Source organism: Saccostrea cucullata, unplaced genomic scaffold (genome assembly GCF_032062105.1).
Source record: "Saccostrea cucullata isolate Sc308-1 unplaced genomic scaffold, CSIRO_AGI_Scuc_v1 ctg924, whole genome shotgun sequence".
NCBI classification, from domain to species: domain Eukaryota; kingdom Metazoa; phylum Mollusca; class Bivalvia; order Ostreida; family Ostreidae; genus Saccostrea; species Saccostrea cuccullata.
Genome location: NW_026929623.1, coordinates 202707 through 222774, shown reverse-complemented (window position 1 = coordinate 222774; position 20068 = coordinate 202707). Strand labels below are relative to the sequence as shown.

Here is a 20068-nt window from a genome sequence, read left to right as displayed (position 1 = left end):
GTCCATGTATGTTTATATTATCTGCAATAAATGACGATGGATTTCATTTGTCTTATTCAGATTCCGGATGTCGGGATCGGTATTCCAGATGTGAATTAGTAGTGCGAAGAAAACTGTGTGAACACGTGTTTTACATGAACGTTTGCTGTAATTCATGTTCTCGATGGAAATCTTGAACAAGTTGTTTGGGTGTTTGCTTTGTTGTAAATTATGTATTTATGTATTCCAACACATTGAATAACATACACTCATTTAGGTAAAATTTCTTGTCTCATCTTTTATTAAGCTAGTTTATATATTTTCAATCTTGTGATTCATGACTAGTGAGCATATACAAGTAGAAAAGTGAAAGTCCCTAGGGATTTCAAAGTAGTTGTATACCCGGAACAGAAATAAATCTAGTTTTACATTCTGTCAGTTTTCAGAGGTGATACATTAATTTTTAATTACACAAAATTGTTAGAGAGATTTTTTCTTAAATAATCAAAGACAAGATGTTTACTGGATTATTAGCCTACTGAAGGCAATGAATGTTTCCCAAAAAATGCAAGATTTACATGTATTTTAACTTGTCTCATGTTTTATCTTTTTTATATCAGTAATATCACATAATTGTTTATTTCGTTCATTGTATATAAATATTCATGACTTTTTCGCAATTGTTATTGATACTTTAACATGTTTCAGTCTCATGAATGAACGTTAATAAACTTTTGACAGTGTTTAATATGATTCTTTGAACTAAATCTTTATTTTTTTTCTCTCGTTAGAATGCAGTTAAAAGTTAAGTAGTTTAAATAAAACTATACTTTTGGACATAAAACTCAAGGTACAGTTGTAATTATTCAGTGTTACATTTTCAATGTGAAGGGTTTTTTTTTATAGTCAACTGACTATAAACTTCAAATTACGGAAGCCCATTAGTGCCAACCTCTATATATAAAGGAAATGCAATATATAAAAGCAAACCTCGATATATAAAGGAAATACAATATATATAAACAAAACCTGGATATATATAAAGGAAATGCGATATATATAAACGAAACCTGAATATATATAAAGGAAATGTGATATATATAAACAAAACCTCGATATATAAAAAGAGAAAAGCGATATACATATAAACAAAACCTCGATATATATATAAAGAGAAATGCGATATATATAAAGAGAAAATTTTCCACTGCGTGACCTGTAGCACTCAGCTGCCCATCAAGATTATATACAGATTAACTCCTGGCAGGGGGAAATCAGTTATACGTACAGTACTCAGAACTTTCCCAGAATCGGAAAAATGTTGCTATTTCATAGTGTTTATTTGTTTGTACATGCATATATCAACATTACTTAAAATAATGCACTTAATTGAGAAGAAGAGCATTTAATTAAATGCATTCATAATTAAGTATATGCGTTACATTAAAAGTTTAAATCTAAAGTTTAAACTTATCTAGATAGTTACAGATAAGTTTAAACTTTAGATTTAAACTTTTAATGTAACATATGTATCGTATTTTCTCTGTTTTATTGGCTTTACATGTATTTTGATTAACTTCGTTTTTTTTACAACCTACCTTGTTTTTTTTTTACCAAACTTACTAACTTTGGTTTCACAATCGAGAATTTATGAAAATATAATGTTAAACGTGGGGTCTTAACAAGAACTTTTTTTAATGTCCTAATTCAAATTTATTTAAATTCATTATAAAAATAATTTACGAGTACGCCCATTGATTGAAAAGAAAAGAAAAAAAAAGAATCGGAATGGGAGAGAGGGGAGAGATGAAGGTACCCAATTCATTTGAACATGAGGGAAGGAAGCGACATGTATTTTTACCGTATATGTAATAATTTAAGGGTCTTTTGGTGTGAAAAAATAAAGTATTTGTTAATAGATAAAAAGAAACGAGTCAGTGCATGCACATTCACATGTTAAACTGCGGATTTTTGTCCCACATCGTAATTTAAATCGATTTGAAAATCTACATCATGTAAAAACATAGTAAAACGTTAAAGAACTTATAAAGAATGATAAAACACATTTGTATTTTTGCACCGAATTGTATTTCGATTGAAAAAGACTCCCAACATTTAGTGCTATGTAATATACATTTTAAGCCAAAAAGTCACTCATTGGTGTAATTCTGCCCAACACGTCTGAAATATAAGTAGAACAGAGTGTTTAAGCTTTAGATTTAATTGTCATAATTATCAAGATACACAAAGGAAGAAAACACAACACGCTGAATACCATCCTGAAACAGCCACACCAACTGATTGAAATCAAAACATTGGACCGGGAGCTGCTTATCATATGTTGGCGATGTAATGTAGGTCATTAAACATGTTAAAGGTCAGGCAGTGGAAATTTATCTCTTTATGTATATCGAAGTTTTGTTTATATATATCGCATTTCCTTTATATATATCGAGGTTTTCTTTATATATATCGCATTTCCTTTATATATATATCGAGGTTTTCTTTATATATATCGAGGTTTTCTTTATATATATCGCATTTCCTTTATATATATCGAGGTTTTCTTTATATATATCGAGGTTTTCTTTATATATATCGCATTTTCTTTATATATAGAGGTTTGCTTTTATATATCGCTTTTCCTTTATATATACTGGTTGGCACTAATGGGCTTCCGTATCAAATAAAACGTAACACTGTAAATATTTAGAGTTTAGTAGTGTGTTTGTTTCTCTGTTTTCTTTGTCTTTTTATCATGAAAATTTTGGGGGAAAAACCTTTTACCAAAAAAAAAATTCAATAATTTTTGGGAACAACAAAAGAATATTGCTTCCAGACAGACAAACAAACCTTCTTTATTTCCTCTATAATATAGAGATTGGTTCAATCATATTAAGAAACATTTAAAAACAGTGCATAAGTTAATAATATATGTACACGTTCATTGAAAATCAAAAACAAAATAAGATACGATATAAATATTGAAAAGAGGTTTAATTTCGTCCGAAATTTATAAAAGGAATGGAACAAAAAGTAATAACAAATCAAATATTAGCACACTGCTTTCATTTATCTTTGATGTTCTTTATGTAAATAATTGTTATATTCTCTGGATCCTCCTGGATTCAGTTGTTTCTAAAGTATATGTACAGTGACATAGACATTAGCGTTTACCATTTCGATCTTGATTCATCCTCCGCTGCACATTGGGGTAAAATTCAATGCAATATACAATGTAGCTTCAAAATTTGTAACAAAATCCCTTTTTCACTCTCTGCTGTACATTAATTGTTATAACAAGGAATACGTGTTCACCGGTAAGATTAATCCCCCTCATTCCAAGTTTTTAGTTAGTCCCTTTTTAATTCTTCGTAGTGGTTTGACACAGAAAGATCAGCGTGTACCAATCCTCCTAATATCAATAGTCTTTATATTAGATCCTACTTCATTTTCCGCTTTACAATTGTAGATGGAAAAAGTGCCAGTGTCCAACTGGAATGTAAGAACGACTTCGATGATCCTTTTCTCGATTTGGGCGGTATTTGATTTTAATGAATAAGGATTTAAGTGGGTCAATTTGTTCTTATCCTCGCCGGTTAGACTTGAATACCATCCAATTTCTTCATCATCTCTTAACCATGTTACATTCAGAGGTGAACTTGAAAATACAGCGCATGTTAATTTAACTTTATCGGACATTTTTCCATGAAGAATTTGCCTTGAAATTTTCTTGTCGTTAATGAAGCCATTTGCAGAAATTTCAGGAAAAACTAAAAAAAAAAAAAAAAAAAAAACTAAAACTGGTGATGCTTGTCATATCTTAATTGTCATTACAAGTACAGTATTTGTTTGTGAAACATTACTTAAACATGGAACATCTAATTCTGTGAGTTGACTAAATGTCAATCTATGGATATGGAAGATTACCAGTAAAAAAAAAATTCATATAAATAAAAAATATTTACATGTCGCTCTTCACATAAAATTCAGTTGACTATAAAAAAGAATTCTCATTTTTATTTTGCAGTTTCTATAAAGATATTGTAAAGTTTGATAAGATTTTTTTTTTACATAAATTTGGAAATTAAAAGCCGGGGGTCGAAACATTTAGTTTCCTTACTTTCTGAACACATTATGCACATAATCAGGATGTTAAAAAGTTGATCTTTTTGTGACTCATCCGAAAAATGGAAATGAACATTCAACATTTTGTCTATTTTCCATTAAATCCGTTAAACCGGAGGGGACCATAGGTTTCCTCTGAGTTTGTCCGTCCGTGTGTCTGTTTCTATGTCTAGCTGTCTGTTAGTCTGTTACACTTGGTTTTACTTACTTTTATCTTAAAACTTGCGCTGATTTTTGGTGCGTAAGTGTACGTGACGAGTTACAAAAAAATTGAATTTCGTTACGCTTCATTGATTTCTTAGGGAATTATGGCCTATTTAATTTTCAAAGGGTTTCCGCACTTTTATCACTCTAAATGTTTGCAGATATTGAGCTAATTTGTTTTTGGTATGTGATTGTATCTAAATGGTTTACAATCACAATTTTGCTTTTTGGTCCGCTTCTGACAGTTGTTTTTTGACGGAATTGCAACATTTTAAATTTTTAATGGGGACCAGATTACACTCGCCGGTAGTGGTTAGTATTGCTAATTTAATACTCTCAGAATCTGATTAATACTATCAGTGAAACTGGAGGGGACTATAGGTTTCCTCTGAGTGCTTCCACCTGTCTGTCTGTCTGTCTGTCTAGCTGTCCGTCAGTCTGTCTATCCCTCTGATTGTCTGCCAGTCTGTCCATCTTGGTTTTCCGCACTTTTTTCCTAAACGCTTAACAGATATCGAGCTGATTTTTATGTAATGTAAATGTATCTTGATGAGTTACAAAAAAGAGTTTAAATTTCTTTCAACTTCATTGATTTTTGAGGGAATAGCGGCATTTTTAAATTTAAAGGACTTTCCACACTTTTTTTCTAAATGCTTGCAGATTTTGGGCTGATTTTTGGTATGTGAGTATATCTTGGTAAATTACAGATAATATCTGCATTATGTTCCGCTTCAATTATTTTTTAATGGAATTATATTATTATAAATCTTAATGTCTGATACTTTATGTGAGACTAAAGACTTGTGACTTTAATGTAATTTGAGTATCAGATATTTGTGTTAATTTATATTCTAATGCAATTGTTTTGTAAAACAAGTTTTGATTGGCTAATGCACTGATGTTTGAAGCAGTAAAACGAGCATTAACGAGCGTGAAAGCTTTTTTCATTGTGACGTCATAATAGAGCGACGCAAAAACACAATGCCCCTTGACGTATTTCATGTGACAAAATTCAACCAAATAAGACGTAAACAACAAACAAAATACATGAATTGCATTAGAATGGGAATAACTAATCTTTTAATCTGGTATTTGCGACCATTAATGCTGATTTAACGGTCGCAAACATCCGTTTTACCGGCTCCGCTTACGCGTCGCCGGTAAAACTCAGTTTGCGACCGTTAAATCAGCATTAACGGTCGCAAATACCAAATTTGAAGATAGTTATTCCCTAAATTAGTTTTCATATTACAAGTCATGATATCTATTTCGCGTGAGGTGTAAAAGGAGTGAGAGACAATATTATTAGTCGTAAATCTTCCTATTTTATGAATTTGCTTCATTGATTAAAACTAACCATTATAGATAATGTTATAGGAATATTGACTTACAATTGACGACCAGCTTGATGGTTCGTTTAGCTATTATATCTGTCAGGTAACTGTTGACTGCTTGACATTGAAATGTTGTGGCACAGTCACGAGACACATTTTGAATTCCAAGCATGTTTCCGTTTATTCCCAATGCTAGCCGAAATTAAATAATTATTAGTAACTTTATTTGACTTTCAACTTTTTGGACATACATTTTCAAAACTTTGTTTGTTTAAGAAAAAAAACAAATCAAAATACCTGTTATTTTCTCGCCTTGCAAATTATCTGTGTCAATAACATACCAGGAGACGCTGGGTTCCGGATATCCAGACGCATTACACCAAAGAATGACAGTCTCATTCTCCATGACACGAACAACAGATCCACTGAACGTGTTGTTTGCAATTGATACTTTGACTTTAAACGGAAGAAATTATGGAAAAAAATGCTTCTTAATTTCTATAAATTTTAAATAATTTTTAGTTTATTTTGATCAATACTTTCTCATTTACAAGTATACCTTAATTTGTCATAAAATGTTAATGGTATTAAGTTACTGTCGTTACATTTGATATATGTGAATAACAACTGATATTTAAATGGAAAACAACATAAGAAAAATGAAAAGATATACTCCATCCCCTACAATCAGAAATGTGCTTTCAAATTTCAATATGTATTGAAACTCCCTGGTTATTCACTAAGAAAATGTTGGTCACTCGCATCATCTGAAACTTATTGCAAGTCGATCCGCTACTGAACACAACTATTCCAATGCCAATATTTCGTGAAAACCGTATCTTTTTAGCCCTTTAGGAGCTGTATGGCAAACAATGATATTCATTAATAGAATATAAATATATTTACCCTTGCGCTTTATTGCATATTGTTGATATATATCAGCCTTAGATTTGTGTTTACATGTGTAATTTCCTTCGTCTTCTGATTTCATTCCCTTTATTTTCAGTTGATATCCAGTTGACCCCTTAGGGACGATTGAGATTCTTTTATCACCACCAAAAACACGTTCACCAATTGTTATGACTTGTTTTTCATTCTTCCACATTGCCTAAATAAAAAAAACAAAGATCAAGATAGATATTTAAATACTCATGAAGTATTTGCACATTCAACGTCCTTTTACTATACATTAAGTTGGCGACCGTTGAAAGATCGCTGAGCTTTTCAAAAATATCCTATCTCTCATCGATCTTTCGAAGGTCCCTAGTAATCCTCCAAATGTCACCACAGTCTCCACGATCTCCTCAAACTTTTGAATCTCCCCAAAACAGTTACTCAACGATGGATCGAAAAGGTGGTCTTCCTAGGAACGTCCAAAGATTTTCCTGCTACATTTGCGGACTTTACTAACATTTCATAGATTGGTGAGAGATCGGATAGGATATAAATCACCCAACAATCGTTCTCTCAACAATTTGCATGTGTCTGCATGCATGATGCGTAATCATTGTAAAGTACGCAAATTTCATTGTAACATATCTTGATTCTAAAGCTAATATTCAAACTTGCGATCAGTTGGGATATACAACTGTACAGATCTTCCCAAGTCAAGATTTTCTGATCCGCTCCGCTCCACATAAACCCTTGGCCGAATAGGCTAAGTTTGACGGGGTTAGAAATGCGTTTTCTGATTGGTCTCATGCAAGTCTGCATGAACCAATCAAAATCATTGTTTTATTTAAATTTAAACTAAATTGTAAACAGAAAAGCAAGCCAGTTTTAATCCCAAGGATAACGTCGTTATCATTAAATAGCCAAGTTGAAGGTTTTAGTTGATTTATATTGAATTTATTACAAACATCCAATATTACCTCAAATTCTCTGTTGAATTCGTTTACTCTGATTTGCCAATAACAGAGGTCATTAGAGTTCAAAATGTGTAATCTCACTAGATGGCGAGACAGTAATCCCCGTCAAACTTAATCTATTCGGTCAAGGGTTTATGTGGAGCGGAGTGGATCAGAAACTTATGGCAAGCCCTTTTACTATTTATTCGGAAAATAAAATCTATCTTAAAATTACAGAGATATCTCCCAGCTTAAAGAGGTGTCTCTCATTTTTAAGAGATATCTCTTTGAGAAAGAGATATCTCTTGAACTTAAAGAGATATCTCTTATATTTAGAGAGATATCTCTTTTTATTAGAGAGATATCTCTTCCACTTGAAAAGATATCTCTTTATCCTTGAGAGATATCTTTTTCGTGAAAAGAGATATCTCTAAACGTTAAAGAGATATCTCTTTCACCTTGAGAGATATCTCTTTTACTTTTGGAGATATCTTTCTAAGTTAAAGAGATATCTCTTAAAGTAAAAGAGATATCTCTCTTAGTTTATCTTAAGAGATATCTCTTAAAGTAAAAGAGATATCTTTCAAAGTGTCTAAACGAGATATATCTCAAGCAAAAAGAGATATCTCTTTGTTACAAAATGATATCTCTCTTCATTATTTTTATTTCAATTCCATTTAAATGACTTCTCCCTTTACCAGAAGTAAGCTTTTTATTCACGGAAGTACATTAAAGTATTTTTAAATTCGACATTTTCATGATATTCTACATTATAGCTTAATTAAACACAAGTAATTCAGTTTTGTCTAGATTTCATATTAGAAATAGATGATTATTTCAAAAGCTGAGAAAATTCGGTCCATTGAATTTGAGATTCTATATGTGCTTACTTTCGTTTTCCTGAATATTAAACTTTTAGCATTTTTGTCAACGAAGTTGCCATTATTATTTGTTGTTTCAAGTAAGGGATTTATAGCATTTTTGTCTACACAGTACATATACTATTCTGGGTAAATGCTTGCTCAGTCTTTTTTCTTATAACATCGAAACTATTATAGAGACTTTACTTCCTGTTTCACTTTCGTTTTAAAGTGAAGAATTAATTATTCTATTTTAAGGATAACTAGAAAAGAGATATCTCTTTCATTAAAAGAGATATCTCTTAAGCTTAGAAAGATATCTCTTTTTTAATATCTAAAGAGATATCTCTCTAACTTAGAAAGATATCTCTTTTAACCTTGCTAAAGAGATATCTCTCTAACTTTAAGAGATATCTCTCTCGCTTAAAGAGATATCACTCTAGCTTATAAAGATATCTCTCTAAGTAAAAGAGATATCTCTCTTACAAAAAGAGATATCCCTTTTGTTTAAAGAGATATCTCTTTAGGCGAGAGAGATATCTCTTAAAGTTAGAGAGATATCCCTATAAGCTAGAGAGATATCTCTTTATGCTAGAGAGATATCTCTCTTATTGAAAGAAATTTTTTATTTCATGAATAAATAGTAAAAGGGCTTGCCATAGAAACTCTTGACTTGGGAAGATGGGATATACCAAGTCGTACCCTAGGCAAATTATATGCATAAACAGGCAAACCATACTCAAGGTTCTGATGGGCAAGGATCCATGTTTCATAAAATTGTAAAAAAAAAAATATATATTAAAATTTCCTGTATCAGGTGTTTTGGTGAAAGAGCAGGGCTCTTGATTAGTGAAAACACATTTATTTGAAGACTGAATCATACACAAACACTGATATTGGAACTGATTGTTGTCAGAGCTCCGTAACTCTAATCCAGCCTTTTCCAACATTTACGTGTATATTAATCGAACAATTGAAAAAAGATAAGATGAGGAACATCCTCTAAAATTTCAGAAAGATTCGCTGTGCAATTTCTGAGAACAAAAAAATCCACATTTTTTGTTTGTTTCCATTGAAACGGTGGCGATTTCAATCTTTAAAAATGTGTAGCAATAACATGTCTCGACTTGTTTTATGGTGACATAAATACTAAAAAGTAAGACATGAAAGAAAGGGAACTTTGTGAAACTATTTAAAAGTTGTTAATTGCTTTTTTTAACTTTACGTATAAATTTCTCACCTCTTCAATTTTCTCGACTGTGCAGTACAAAAACAAGTCCTTGCCGACCTCATATTCTTTAAGCACTGGAAATATAATGGATAGTTCGGTTTGCATCCTTATATACACTATAAAATAGACATTCATCATTTTTATTTTTACTTCATTTAATTCTAACCCTTCCTCTGGATCAATTCTGTACCGGTCTTGTAGAGTAGACTTTCTGCCCTAAAATTTTTTCCCCGGAAAACTGGCTTTAGAGTAGAATGCCCCCCCCCCCAAATGGCTCTAGAGTAGGATAACCCCCACAGAAAACTGGCTCTAAAGCAGGATTTCCCCTACAGAAATCCCACACCAGAGTCGATTTTCCGGAGGGGGGGGTGATTCTACTCTGTGTAGTCGTTATAGAGCGATTTCAAATTTTCTCCTAATAAAATATAATTACTATACTTATGTTTTGCAGGGGAGAGGCGGTACATTGTAACTAGTGTCCCTTCTTAAAAATGGTGACCAGATGTACTGAACATACTTGCATTGTATACGAAGATGGAAAATTTTCAAATCTCATTTTTCTCAGCAACTTTCAAACCAAATGTTTTTTTTAGATCAAATAAATCAGTGAAACGTCTGTCCGTCCGCCTGTCTAGCTGTCCCTCTGTCTGTCTGAAATGGTTTTCCGTACTTTTTCCCTACAATATTTGATGTTACTGAGCTGATTCTTGGTATGGGAGTGTATTTTGATGAGTTAAAGTTCAATTTTTTCAATAATTTTTATATTACGGAATTATGACCTTTTTAATTTTTAAGGGTGTTACGCCCGCACATGCTACCGTAGTTGGAACTCTTTTGTACAATGAGGTAATCTTGTATCATTTGCGTTATTTTTATGTTCATGGCGGCAAGCACATGGTGCGACTAGCCCTCACATCCTTGCGAGAATAAGGCACAAGGAGGTAAATGAGTTTATTTTGTATGTGTATTTTGCATATTCGATCTAGCTGTTATTAGTTTTCTATGTATTGAATCTGTGTAACAGTTTTTGTTTACAGTTTCACGGTGAAGTTTGGTATCTTGTGACACTACGGCGGGAATACCCGTATTTTTGTTTTGAATTAAACTTCATCAGTTAAAACCTAAGTAAACCTTATTTTATCTACGAGAGGGCCGATCCATAACCGCACATCTCTGCCGTTATAGTGAAACTCCTTACCAGGGGAAAACGGTGAGTGTGACCTATGGAAGCTTAAAGACGCCACTACCTTCTGACTTCACAGTATTTGCGATCCTACATGATGTTTCTGTGATGATGTGTAACTGTGAACGGAACATAATTTGCGATTTATGTTGATGACATTAACTGTGTGTAAATTGTATGGTGACACGTTTGCGTCATAAAGTGACAATTTTAGCATTACTATACATAACATATTTGTGACTGTGTGTTAGTAAACAGTGTGCTATTAATTGATTAATGCCATTGATTAGTGCTAGGTATTTATTATATCTGTGCATATGAACAATTATCAAGACTGTGCTCTAGATTAGAACTGTACTGACTCTTGTTGCAAATGTTGATTTGTATTTAATATGTATACATGTGCATGTATTTACCTTGTGTGCTAGGGGAAGGTTCCGATATTTTATTGCAATATTTTATCACATAACTAGTAGGTAACATTTTATTGTATCTAAGTTTAGACCCCCTAACTGTGTTACAAACATGTCGAACGAAGAGATGTCCTATACAGATGCACTTTCATCTATCCCCCCTGAAACAAAGGAAGACAACAACACAGGTAACGACAAGGAAAATGTTAAAACAACTTCTGAGGAAACGTCTAAGGACTCCGGACAAACAAGTCAAAGCAATACATTAAATATGCGTGAGCGCAAGATGACCATGAAAGGTTTGGAATGGCAAGTTGATCAGATATGCTCAGACTTTAAGCTCAAAGCTACAAGATGGCGGAAGTGTGCAGCTTCTATTGAAGTTCTTATTTCGGATTCGAAGGATACCTCTACAATCAGACAAGAAAGAGACGTTCTTATTAGTATTACGACTAGTCTGAATGAAATCCTTGAAAGACTGAAACAAATGCTAACAAATGAAGAAGACGAGAAGTACAGAAATTTAGTTGATCAATACCAGGGGAGGATCGAGATTATTCTAGGAGATAATCACACATTAATGAGAGACATTACAAATTACTTGAGAGAATTAGAGTTTGACTCTGTCTCCAGGATTTCAGGTAGATCGCACAGCAGTCGTACATCAAGGTCAACGAGGGTTTCCAATACCTCCAGAAGTTCCAGGAAGTCAGTAGATACAGTCATGGAGGCAGCGGCGCTGAAGACAAAACTGAGGTACATTGATGCAGAGGCAAAACGCAAGGCAGACCTTGAAAGGATCAGAACCCAAAAGGAGCTTGATATAGCACAGGCTAAGTTAGAAGCACTTGAGAGTTTGGAAGGTAATGAACCATTCTCGTACAGTGATTTTAAACATTCGATTCCAGAGCTTGACTCCAAGGAACGTGTGAAAAGGTTCATTGATACTCAGGTTAGGCCATCAGAAGCGAAGGTAAAGATAGAACCAGTATCGCAAGCACCACCGATTTCACATAGGAACTTCATTCCTCCAGTATTCACTCCTCACACACTTCAGGAAAATGTCGCCACTAGTACCGCTTCAAGAGTACCCTTAAGCAACATAGACTTGCAGTCACTTAGCAATCCTACACCCATTAGTAAAGATGACAAACACATGGAGCAGGGCTTATTAGATCTGGCTACTTCACTAGCGAAGCAAGTGAGTCTTAGTCGTTTACCCCCTCCGGAACCTACCATTTTCCTAGGAGATCCGTTGAAGTATCCAAGTTGGAAGGCATCATTTCAAACACTCATAGAGCAGCGTCAGATTCCAGATTCAGAGAGGATACATTATTTGAAGAAGTATCTGGGTGGGCCAGTGAAAGATGTCATAGAGAACTATTTTCTGTTATCAACAGATGATGCGTATGAGGAGGCTAAAGGACTGCTAGACCAAAGATATGGTAACCCATTCATTGTTGCCAATGCATTCCGTGACAAACTGGATAAATGGACAAAGATAAGCTCGAGAGATGGTGTTGGACTGCAGCGATTTGGTGATTTTCTCAAGCAGTGTTATACGGCCATGCAGAGTATTGGAAGCTTGAACATTCTCAATGATGACAGAGAGAACAGAAGACTGCTGAGCAAACTTCCAGACTGGCTTGTGACAAGATGGGGTAGGATCGCCACACAGTATAGAGAAGAAAGAATGGAATTTCCACCATTCAAGAATTTCATGGAATTTATTGTGAAAGAAGCCAAGATTGCGACAGACCCTATTACCTCCATAGAGTCTGTAAAGAAGTCTGAACTCGCCCAATCAGAGCCGAGTAAACCACGTCCTGATGTCAGAATACAACAGCGAGGTGCAGCTGATTATGGAAAACGATCTTTCCTGACAGACGTTGACGAGAATCAGCCAGCAAATGTGAACGTTGCAAATAAAAGTGACAGAGTGAGAAACTGTGTTTTGTGTGAAGGAAATCATGAACTAGATGACTGTAAACAATTCTTAGCAAAGAGTCTGGAAGGAAGAAAACAGTACGCAAAGCAGAAAGGTTTGTGTTTTGGGTGTTTACATTCGGGTCATCTATCAAGGAAGTGTCGTCAGAGGAAAAGATGCAAAACTTGTTCCAAGTTTCACCCCTCATCTTTACACGGGGACATCCATAGACGAGAACAGCACCAGGTTACAGAGGAGGTGGATAAGGCAGCAGTGCCAAAGGAAAATTCGTCAGGAACAACACTTATGAATCACTCCGGAGCATCTAGTAAAAGTACCATGATACTTCCAGTTTATGTGTCACATAAAGAGAACCCAGAAAGAGAGAGGTTAGTGTATGCGCTACTTGACACGCAATCAGATACAACCTTTATTCTGGAGAAGACTTCAAGGGCCCTTGGACTTACAGGTAGACCTGTGAAGCTCATGCTATCTACTATGTATGCAGAGAACAAGGCCATAGATAGTTGTAAGATTGGAGGACTTGTTGTGCGTGGCTTCAATAGTGAACACAGGATAACATTACCGGAGACGTATACAAGAGCTATCATGCCTGCCAACAGATCCCATATCCCGACACCGGAAGTTGCGAGAAGGTGGCCCCATCTGGAGGCTATTGCAGATGAACTCCTACCGCTGACTGATTGCGAAGTTGGATTACTTATTGGTTACAACTGTGTGAAGGCCTTGACGCCTAGAGATGTTATCGTTCCATCCGAAGACGGACCTTATGGTCAACGCACTGACTTGGGATGGAGTGTAGTAGGCATAATGGAGAATGACAGTTCAACGGAATGGGAAGAGGATCCCATAGGAATTAGTCATTGTATTGTTGCGTGCAACGTGCCTACAGAATTGTGTACATCTGAAGCATCAAGGCAAGATCATGTTGTATTTTCAGTAAGGAACAAGATAAAGGAAGTAATCAACCCTGAAGAGGTAGTTAGGATGCTTGAAGTGGATTTCAGTGAGAACTTTAGCAGTTCAAAACATGTTTCCTACGAAGACAGAAAATTTATGGATATCATGGAAAAGGGGATTCATAAGTGTGATGGACATTATGAAATGTCACTGCCTTTCCGAGAAGCAATGCCATACCTGAGCAATAATAGAGACATGGCATTTCAGCGACTTCAAGTCTTGCGGAAACGACTTGAGAAAGACGCAAAGTATAGCGAGCATTACGTTTCCTTTATGAAAGAGCTGATATCAAATGGTTTTGCGGAAAGAGTACCGAAGACGGAACTTGGTGTGGATAGTGGTCAGGAGTGGTATATCCCACATCATGGTGTATATCATCCGCAAAAACCAGGAAAGCTGCGTGTAGTCTTCGATTGCAGTGCAAGGTATATGGGGCAGTCATTGAATGACCATTTGCTGCAAGGACCTGACATGATGAATATGCTTTTTGGAGTTTTGTGTAGATTTCGCAAAGAGCCAGTGGCCTTTGTTTGTGATATTGAGCAGATGTTTCATCAGTTCAAGGTGAATGTTGAACATAGAAATTACCTACGATTCTTGTGGTGGGATGATGGCAATTTTGATAAGGATCCTACTACTTACCGAATGACTGTACATCTATTTGGAGCAGTATCTTCTCCAGGATGCGCCAACTTTGGCTTGAGACAAGCTGCCACAGACGGAGAGCTTCAGTTTGGGTCTGATGTTGGGAACTTCATCAAACGAGACTTCTATGTTGACGACGGACTGAAGTCGGTAGCTACTCCAGAGGAAGCCATTAGCATCATAGAGAGAAGCAAAGAGTTGTGCAGCAGAAGTGGTTTGAAGTTACACAAGTTCCTCTCAAACTCAAAGGAAGTTTTGGAGAGCATTCCAGTTGAAGAAAGAGCAAAGGGACTAGCAGATATTGACATACACCATGACAAGCTTCCCATGGAAAGAACTTTAGGTATACAGTGGTGTATTCAGACAGACGCATTTCAGTTCAAGATTACACTGAGAGACCGTCCTCTTACTAGACGAGGGGTTTTGTCGACCTTGAGTTCCGTATTTGACCCACTTGGATTCATAGCACCTTTCGTCCTAGTTGGGAAACAAATCTTGCAGGAAATGTGTAGAAACCAGACAGATTGGGATAGCCCTCTTCCAGAGAACTTGAGACCTAGATGGAGATGTTGGAGAAATGATCTTGAGCAGCTTGGTTCCTTGGAAATCAAGAGATGTCTAAAACCGGAGAACTTTGGAGACGTTGTTGTAGCTGAGTTACACCATTTCTCAGATGCGAGCACTATTGGGTATGGCCAGTGCTCATATCTTCGTCTCATTGACGACAAGCAGCAAGTACACTGCTCTTTAGTTATGGCAAAATCCAGGGTCACGCCACTCAAGCCAGTAACCGTACCTCGTTTGGAACTTACTGCTGCGCTCGTTTCTGTTAAGGTCAGCTCCCAACTTCTAGAAGAGCTTGAAATTAGCAATGTTGTCGAATGGTTCTGGACAGATAGCACCGTTGTTCTGGGATACATTGCTAACGATTCTCGACGATTTCATGTTTTTGTTGCCAACAGACTTCAACAGATTCGTGATCACACAGAACCATATCAGTGGAACTATATCAGTTCAGCAGAGAATCCAGCAGACATGGCATCACGTGGTGTTACAGCTGATGAGTTACGAAAGAGGAAGGAATGGTTCAGAGGACCCAAGTTTCTATGGGAGTCCAGTTTACCATTTACTGGTCAGCCTGTCAGCAAGCCAACTATATCCGACGATGACCCAGAGGTTAAGCGTTGCCAGGTGTTTGAGACAAAGGTGGAACCTACTGAATATGAATCATTGACAGACCATTTGGATCGTTTTTCTGATTGGACCCAGGCAAAGAGACTCATAGCGAACTGTTTTAAGTTCAAGTCATTACTTAAGAAGGACGCCTGTCAGAAGGGAATAGACGCAGTGCTTTGCAAGGAGCAAGGATTGCCAGTAGCATTATTGGAGAAAGCAGAATTGACTATTGTAAGATTAGTTCAGAAAGAGGCCTTTAGTGAAGAATTGAAACTTCTTAACAGCACCAAGGAATGTGAGGAAGTTAACAGGAAGAAATCCGTTCGGAGGACATCCTCCCTTTACAGACTTGACCCATTTTTGGATGATAATGATGTTTTGCGAGTCGGAGGTCGTTTGCGGAAGGGAGAATTTACGTCTTATGTTAAGCATCCAATCATTCTACCAAGGAAGTCACATGTTACAAGGCTTATCATCAGACACTTTCATGAACGCAGCAGACACCAAGGACGAAGTATTACCACGAATGAGATAAGATCAAATGGTTATTGGATTATTGGCTGCAGTTCTGCTGTGTATAGTGTCATTTCGAGATGTGTGAAATGTCGTAAACGTCGCAGCCAAACACAAGATCAGAAAATGAGTGACTTACCTGCTGACAGACTTGCAGCAGACGCACCCTTTACATACAGTGGTGTAGACTTTTTTGGACCATTCTACATCAAAGAAGGGAGAAGAGAGTTGAAGAGATATGGAGTTCTCTTTACATGTATGTCTTCGAGAGCCGTGCATCTAGAAACTGCAAACTCTCTCGACACTAGTTCATTTATCAACGCTCTGCGCAGATTTCTAGCGATACGTGGACCAGTAAGACAACTGAGATCAGATAGAGGCACAAACTTTGTCGGGGCTGAGAGAGAACTCAGAGAATCTTTGGAAGAATTAGATGATAGTCGTTTGAAGCAGTTTCTCACAGCTGACGGATGTGATTATATCCATTTCAAAATGAACGTTCCATCAGCGAGTCATATGGGCGGAATTTGGGAACGGCAGATCAGGACAGTTCGCAATGTGCTTTCTTCCCTTTTACAGGATTTTAGTATGCAGTTAGACGATGAGGCTCTTAGAACCTTTTTCTGTGAGACTATGGCTATTGTCAACAGTCGCCCACTTACCATTTCGAACTTGCATGATCCATTCGCACCTGAACCTATCACACCGAACCACCTTCTGACCATGAAGTCTAAGGTTGTCCTACCACCACCTGGTGAGTTCCAGAAGCCTGATTTGTATTGCCGTAAGAGATGGCGCCGCATACAATACTTGGCCAATGAATTCTGGATACGTTGGAGAAAGGAATTCCTTCAGACCCTCCAGACGCGTACAAAGTGGTCCTCGCCCAGACGGAATATCCAGACAGGAGATGTTGTGTTAGTGAAGGATGACAACTTACCTCGAAATCAATGGCATCTTGGCCGTGTCATAGAGACATATGCAAGTGAGGATGGATTTGTCCGGAGTGTTAGATTAGCTATCGGGGATAGCAGTTTGGATAAGAACGGCAAGAGAAACAGTCAGCTTTCTACACTGGAGAGACCTGTTCATAAGTTAGTATTGTTGCTAGAAAACGAGACCGGGGAAGACCCCACCGAGGAGCCATCGTAGGAACTAGAGTGTCCCCTCATAGACGTTGTAGTAGTTATATGATTGTATATATGTTAAAATTAGTTATTCACTAATTTGGGGAGCCATGTTACGCCCGCACATGCTACCGTAGTTGGAACTCTTTTGTACAATGAGGTAATCTTGTATCATTTGCGTTATTTTTATGTTCATGGCGGCAAGCACATGGTGCGACTAGCCCTCACATCCTTGCGAGAATAAGGCACAAGGAGGTAAATGAGTTTATTTTGTATGTGTATTTTGCATATTCGATCTAGCTGTTATTAGTTTTCTATGTATTGAATCTGTGTAACTGTTTTTGTTTACAGTTTCACGGTGAAGTTTGGTATCTTGTGACACTGCGGCGGGAATACCCGTATTTTTGTTTTGAATTAAACTTCATCAGTTAAAACCTAAGTAAACCTTATTTTATCTACGAGAGGGCCGATCCATAACCGCACATCTCTGCCGTTACAAAGGGTTTTCCGCAATGTTATTCTAAACGAGTGGAAGTATTGGGCTATAATTTTTTGGTATTACAATGTACATTTCTTTATTTGAAACATAATTTGAAATTTATGCTTCGAAAATCCTTGCTACATGTCGAAAAACACTCATTCACCATCTAAAAATCAGTTTGATTTTACATGTTTTAAAAATTTTACAAAAATATTGCGTCTGTGGTTTATATTGACAAGGGGGGGGGGGGGAATCCTACTCTGAGAAAGAAAGAGGGGAAATTTGGCTCTGGTGTGAGATTTCCCCTCGGGGGAATTCATACTCTACAGAGTAGGATTTCCGGCGGGAAAGCTGGCTATGGGGGAGACCCTACTCTACGACATGGTAACTAATCTTCTTCTCCTTTCCTTCTTTAACTTGCATCTCTCTTCCGCTTCATCTTACCACATGAGAACCAAATGACACAAAGAACTAACTCGTGTATCACATGAGGTGCGATATGGTTATAAAAGTATTATTGCAGATGTGCAAGACCGTTATTATTTACAAAATATTGCCCCATCAATTTAAGTAACACATGTTTGAAACAAGTTGCACTGATCATGTTTTTGTGCATCCATTTCAAATATAGGCTATTGAACAAAATTGTTCTTCCTCTTCCTTTCTAATAAGAAGAAAAAAATTAAACAATGAGTTAAAAAAAAATCTTTTGATAAAACATTTTAGTCGCAAACAAAGTGTCGCTGAAATACTTTTGCATCATATGGCAGATTAAGGCCAAAGTTTTTCAAATTCGTCGTAGTATATGTTTTCCAAATGTATGTCAAACTGCTTCCAACAGACCTGTGAGCAGTGAGGTATCTTTTTCGTGCCATCACCTGATGCGACTCAGGACCTTGGTTTGTAAGTCTCATCCAACGTATCTCTCTCGATCCGCGTCCTGCAATAGGATTCTAACCATAGACGTAAGGATCAAGTTCGCGATTTAAGAGCTCTATTTTTCGATGTAAAATCTTGAAAATATAGTTTTGAGTCCTAGAGTAAAACTGCTTTTGTATCATACATAACTGAAGCAAATAAATTAAGAACATACCCGGATGTTTTTCACTGTACACTGTATAAAGGATAAATAATATCCCCAGACAGAAGGTAGTTAAAAAATCCATAGTCCTTTCGATTTAATAGTGTCTAAATCTAGAATAAAAAATCTACAATCACGAGATACAATTATGATTACAGTACCGAGCAAAGTGTCGTGCATTCCTGTGGCTGGTGTAAACTTCCCCTTCCTCTATAAAATTATACGCAAAGCGTTTAAAAAAGCAACCACACTGTATATCCTGTGTATGATCTATTAAGTAGATACAAGGTCAAGAATGAGAATTCATGTAAAGCACTAACAACGACTTACGACACGAACAGTATAAATTTCAAATGGCACCCTGTCCCTTCTTCGGGATAAAGAAAATAAAAAGTCATGGAAAAATAAAACTGATGAAAACGTTGTTATAATTTCTTTTGAACAGATATTTATAAAACCTTATATGATGGGGATTAACACACTAGCTAGGGGATCTGACTTTCCATTTGTACCAAATTGACTTATACACTTTTTGTCTGCAATAAAAAGTGTGTGTGTGGGGGGGGGTGTCTTTAAAGTAAAATTTTCAGTACTAAAAAGTTATGTTCGGAAAGAAGTAATGCTACCCGAGATAGCAAGCTTATATTGATCCAATGTTGGGCCACCCGCCGTTGTCGGTTATGTTGGTCCAATGTCGAAAACTTTATTGGGCCAATGTAATTTTGCTCACCGGCGCAAAGTTGCACCTACATGTTGGCGTCACGTTGACCCAATACTATACAATTATAATTCTTGTGTTGGTCCAATGTATTTGTGTACCTACATGCTGAGGTTACGTTGGCCCAATGTCATACAAAGATGACCCCATGTAAGCTTTTCAAGCAGTGACAGCAAAATGCAGAAAATTTCACTGAAATTAAAGAAAGTCAAAAAAACTCATTAATTGCAGTTCAAATTA

At 36.2% G+C, this 20068-nt stretch overlaps 3 protein-coding genes across 4 annotated transcripts in view; 2 read left to right on the top strand and 1 right to left on the bottom strand.

The window, feature by feature from the left end:
- Nucleotides 1-727, top strand: part of LOC134281491 (ADAMTS-like protein 4) — a 29686-nt gene extending 28959 nt beyond the window's left edge. For both annotated transcript variants that reach the window (XM_062763954.1, XM_062763953.1), the window contains exon 16: nucleotides 61-727. In XM_062763954.1, coding sequence (XP_062619938.1) covers nucleotides 61-176 — 116 coding nt within the window. In that variant the 3' untranslated portion in view covers nucleotides 177-727. The remainder of the gene's footprint in view (nucleotides 1-60) is intronic.
- Nucleotides 728-3128: 2401 nt separating this feature from the next.
- On the bottom strand, nucleotides 3129-19322 carry LOC134281480 (limbic system-associated membrane protein-like). The gene is made up of 6 exons (XM_062763941.1): nucleotides 19123-19322; nucleotides 9593-9657; nucleotides 6552-6753; nucleotides 5943-6101; nucleotides 5703-5837; nucleotides 3129-3752 (listed from the first exon to the last, which is right to left on the bottom strand). The coding sequence occupies exons 1-6, from the start codon at nucleotides 19193-19195 to the stop codon at nucleotides 3376-3378; spliced, it is 1011 nt and encodes a 336-aa protein (XP_062619925.1). The 5' UTR covers nucleotides 19196-19322; the 3' UTR covers nucleotides 3129-3375.
- Nucleotides 10383-17573, top strand: LOC134281497 (uncharacterized). The gene is made up of 2 exons (XM_062763960.1): nucleotides 10383-10524; nucleotides 10621-17573. Exon 2 carries the CDS (start codon nucleotides 11292-11294, stop codon nucleotides 17571-17573), a length of 6282 nt encoding a protein of 2093 aa, XP_062619944.1. The 5' UTR covers nucleotides 10383-10524; nucleotides 10621-11291.
- Nucleotides 19323-20068: the final 746 nt, after the last annotated feature.

Coding starts and splice junctions, on each gene's coding strand:
- LOC134281497 (XM_062763960.1), top strand. CDS start 11,292: ATGTCGAACGAAGAGATGTCCTATACAGATGCACTTTCATCTATCCCC.
- LOC134281480 (XM_062763941.1), bottom strand. CDS start 19,195: ATGGATTTTTTAACTACCTTCTGTCTGGGGATATTATTTATCCTTTAT. Junction 5,838..5,942: donor GCAAGGCGAGAAAATAACAG/GTATTTTGATTT, acceptor AATTTCGGCTAG/CATTGGGAATAAACGGAAAC. Junction 3,753..5,702: donor CATCAAGCTGGTCGTCAATT/GTAAGTCAATAT, acceptor TTTTTTTTTTAG/TTTTTCCTGAAATTTCTGCA.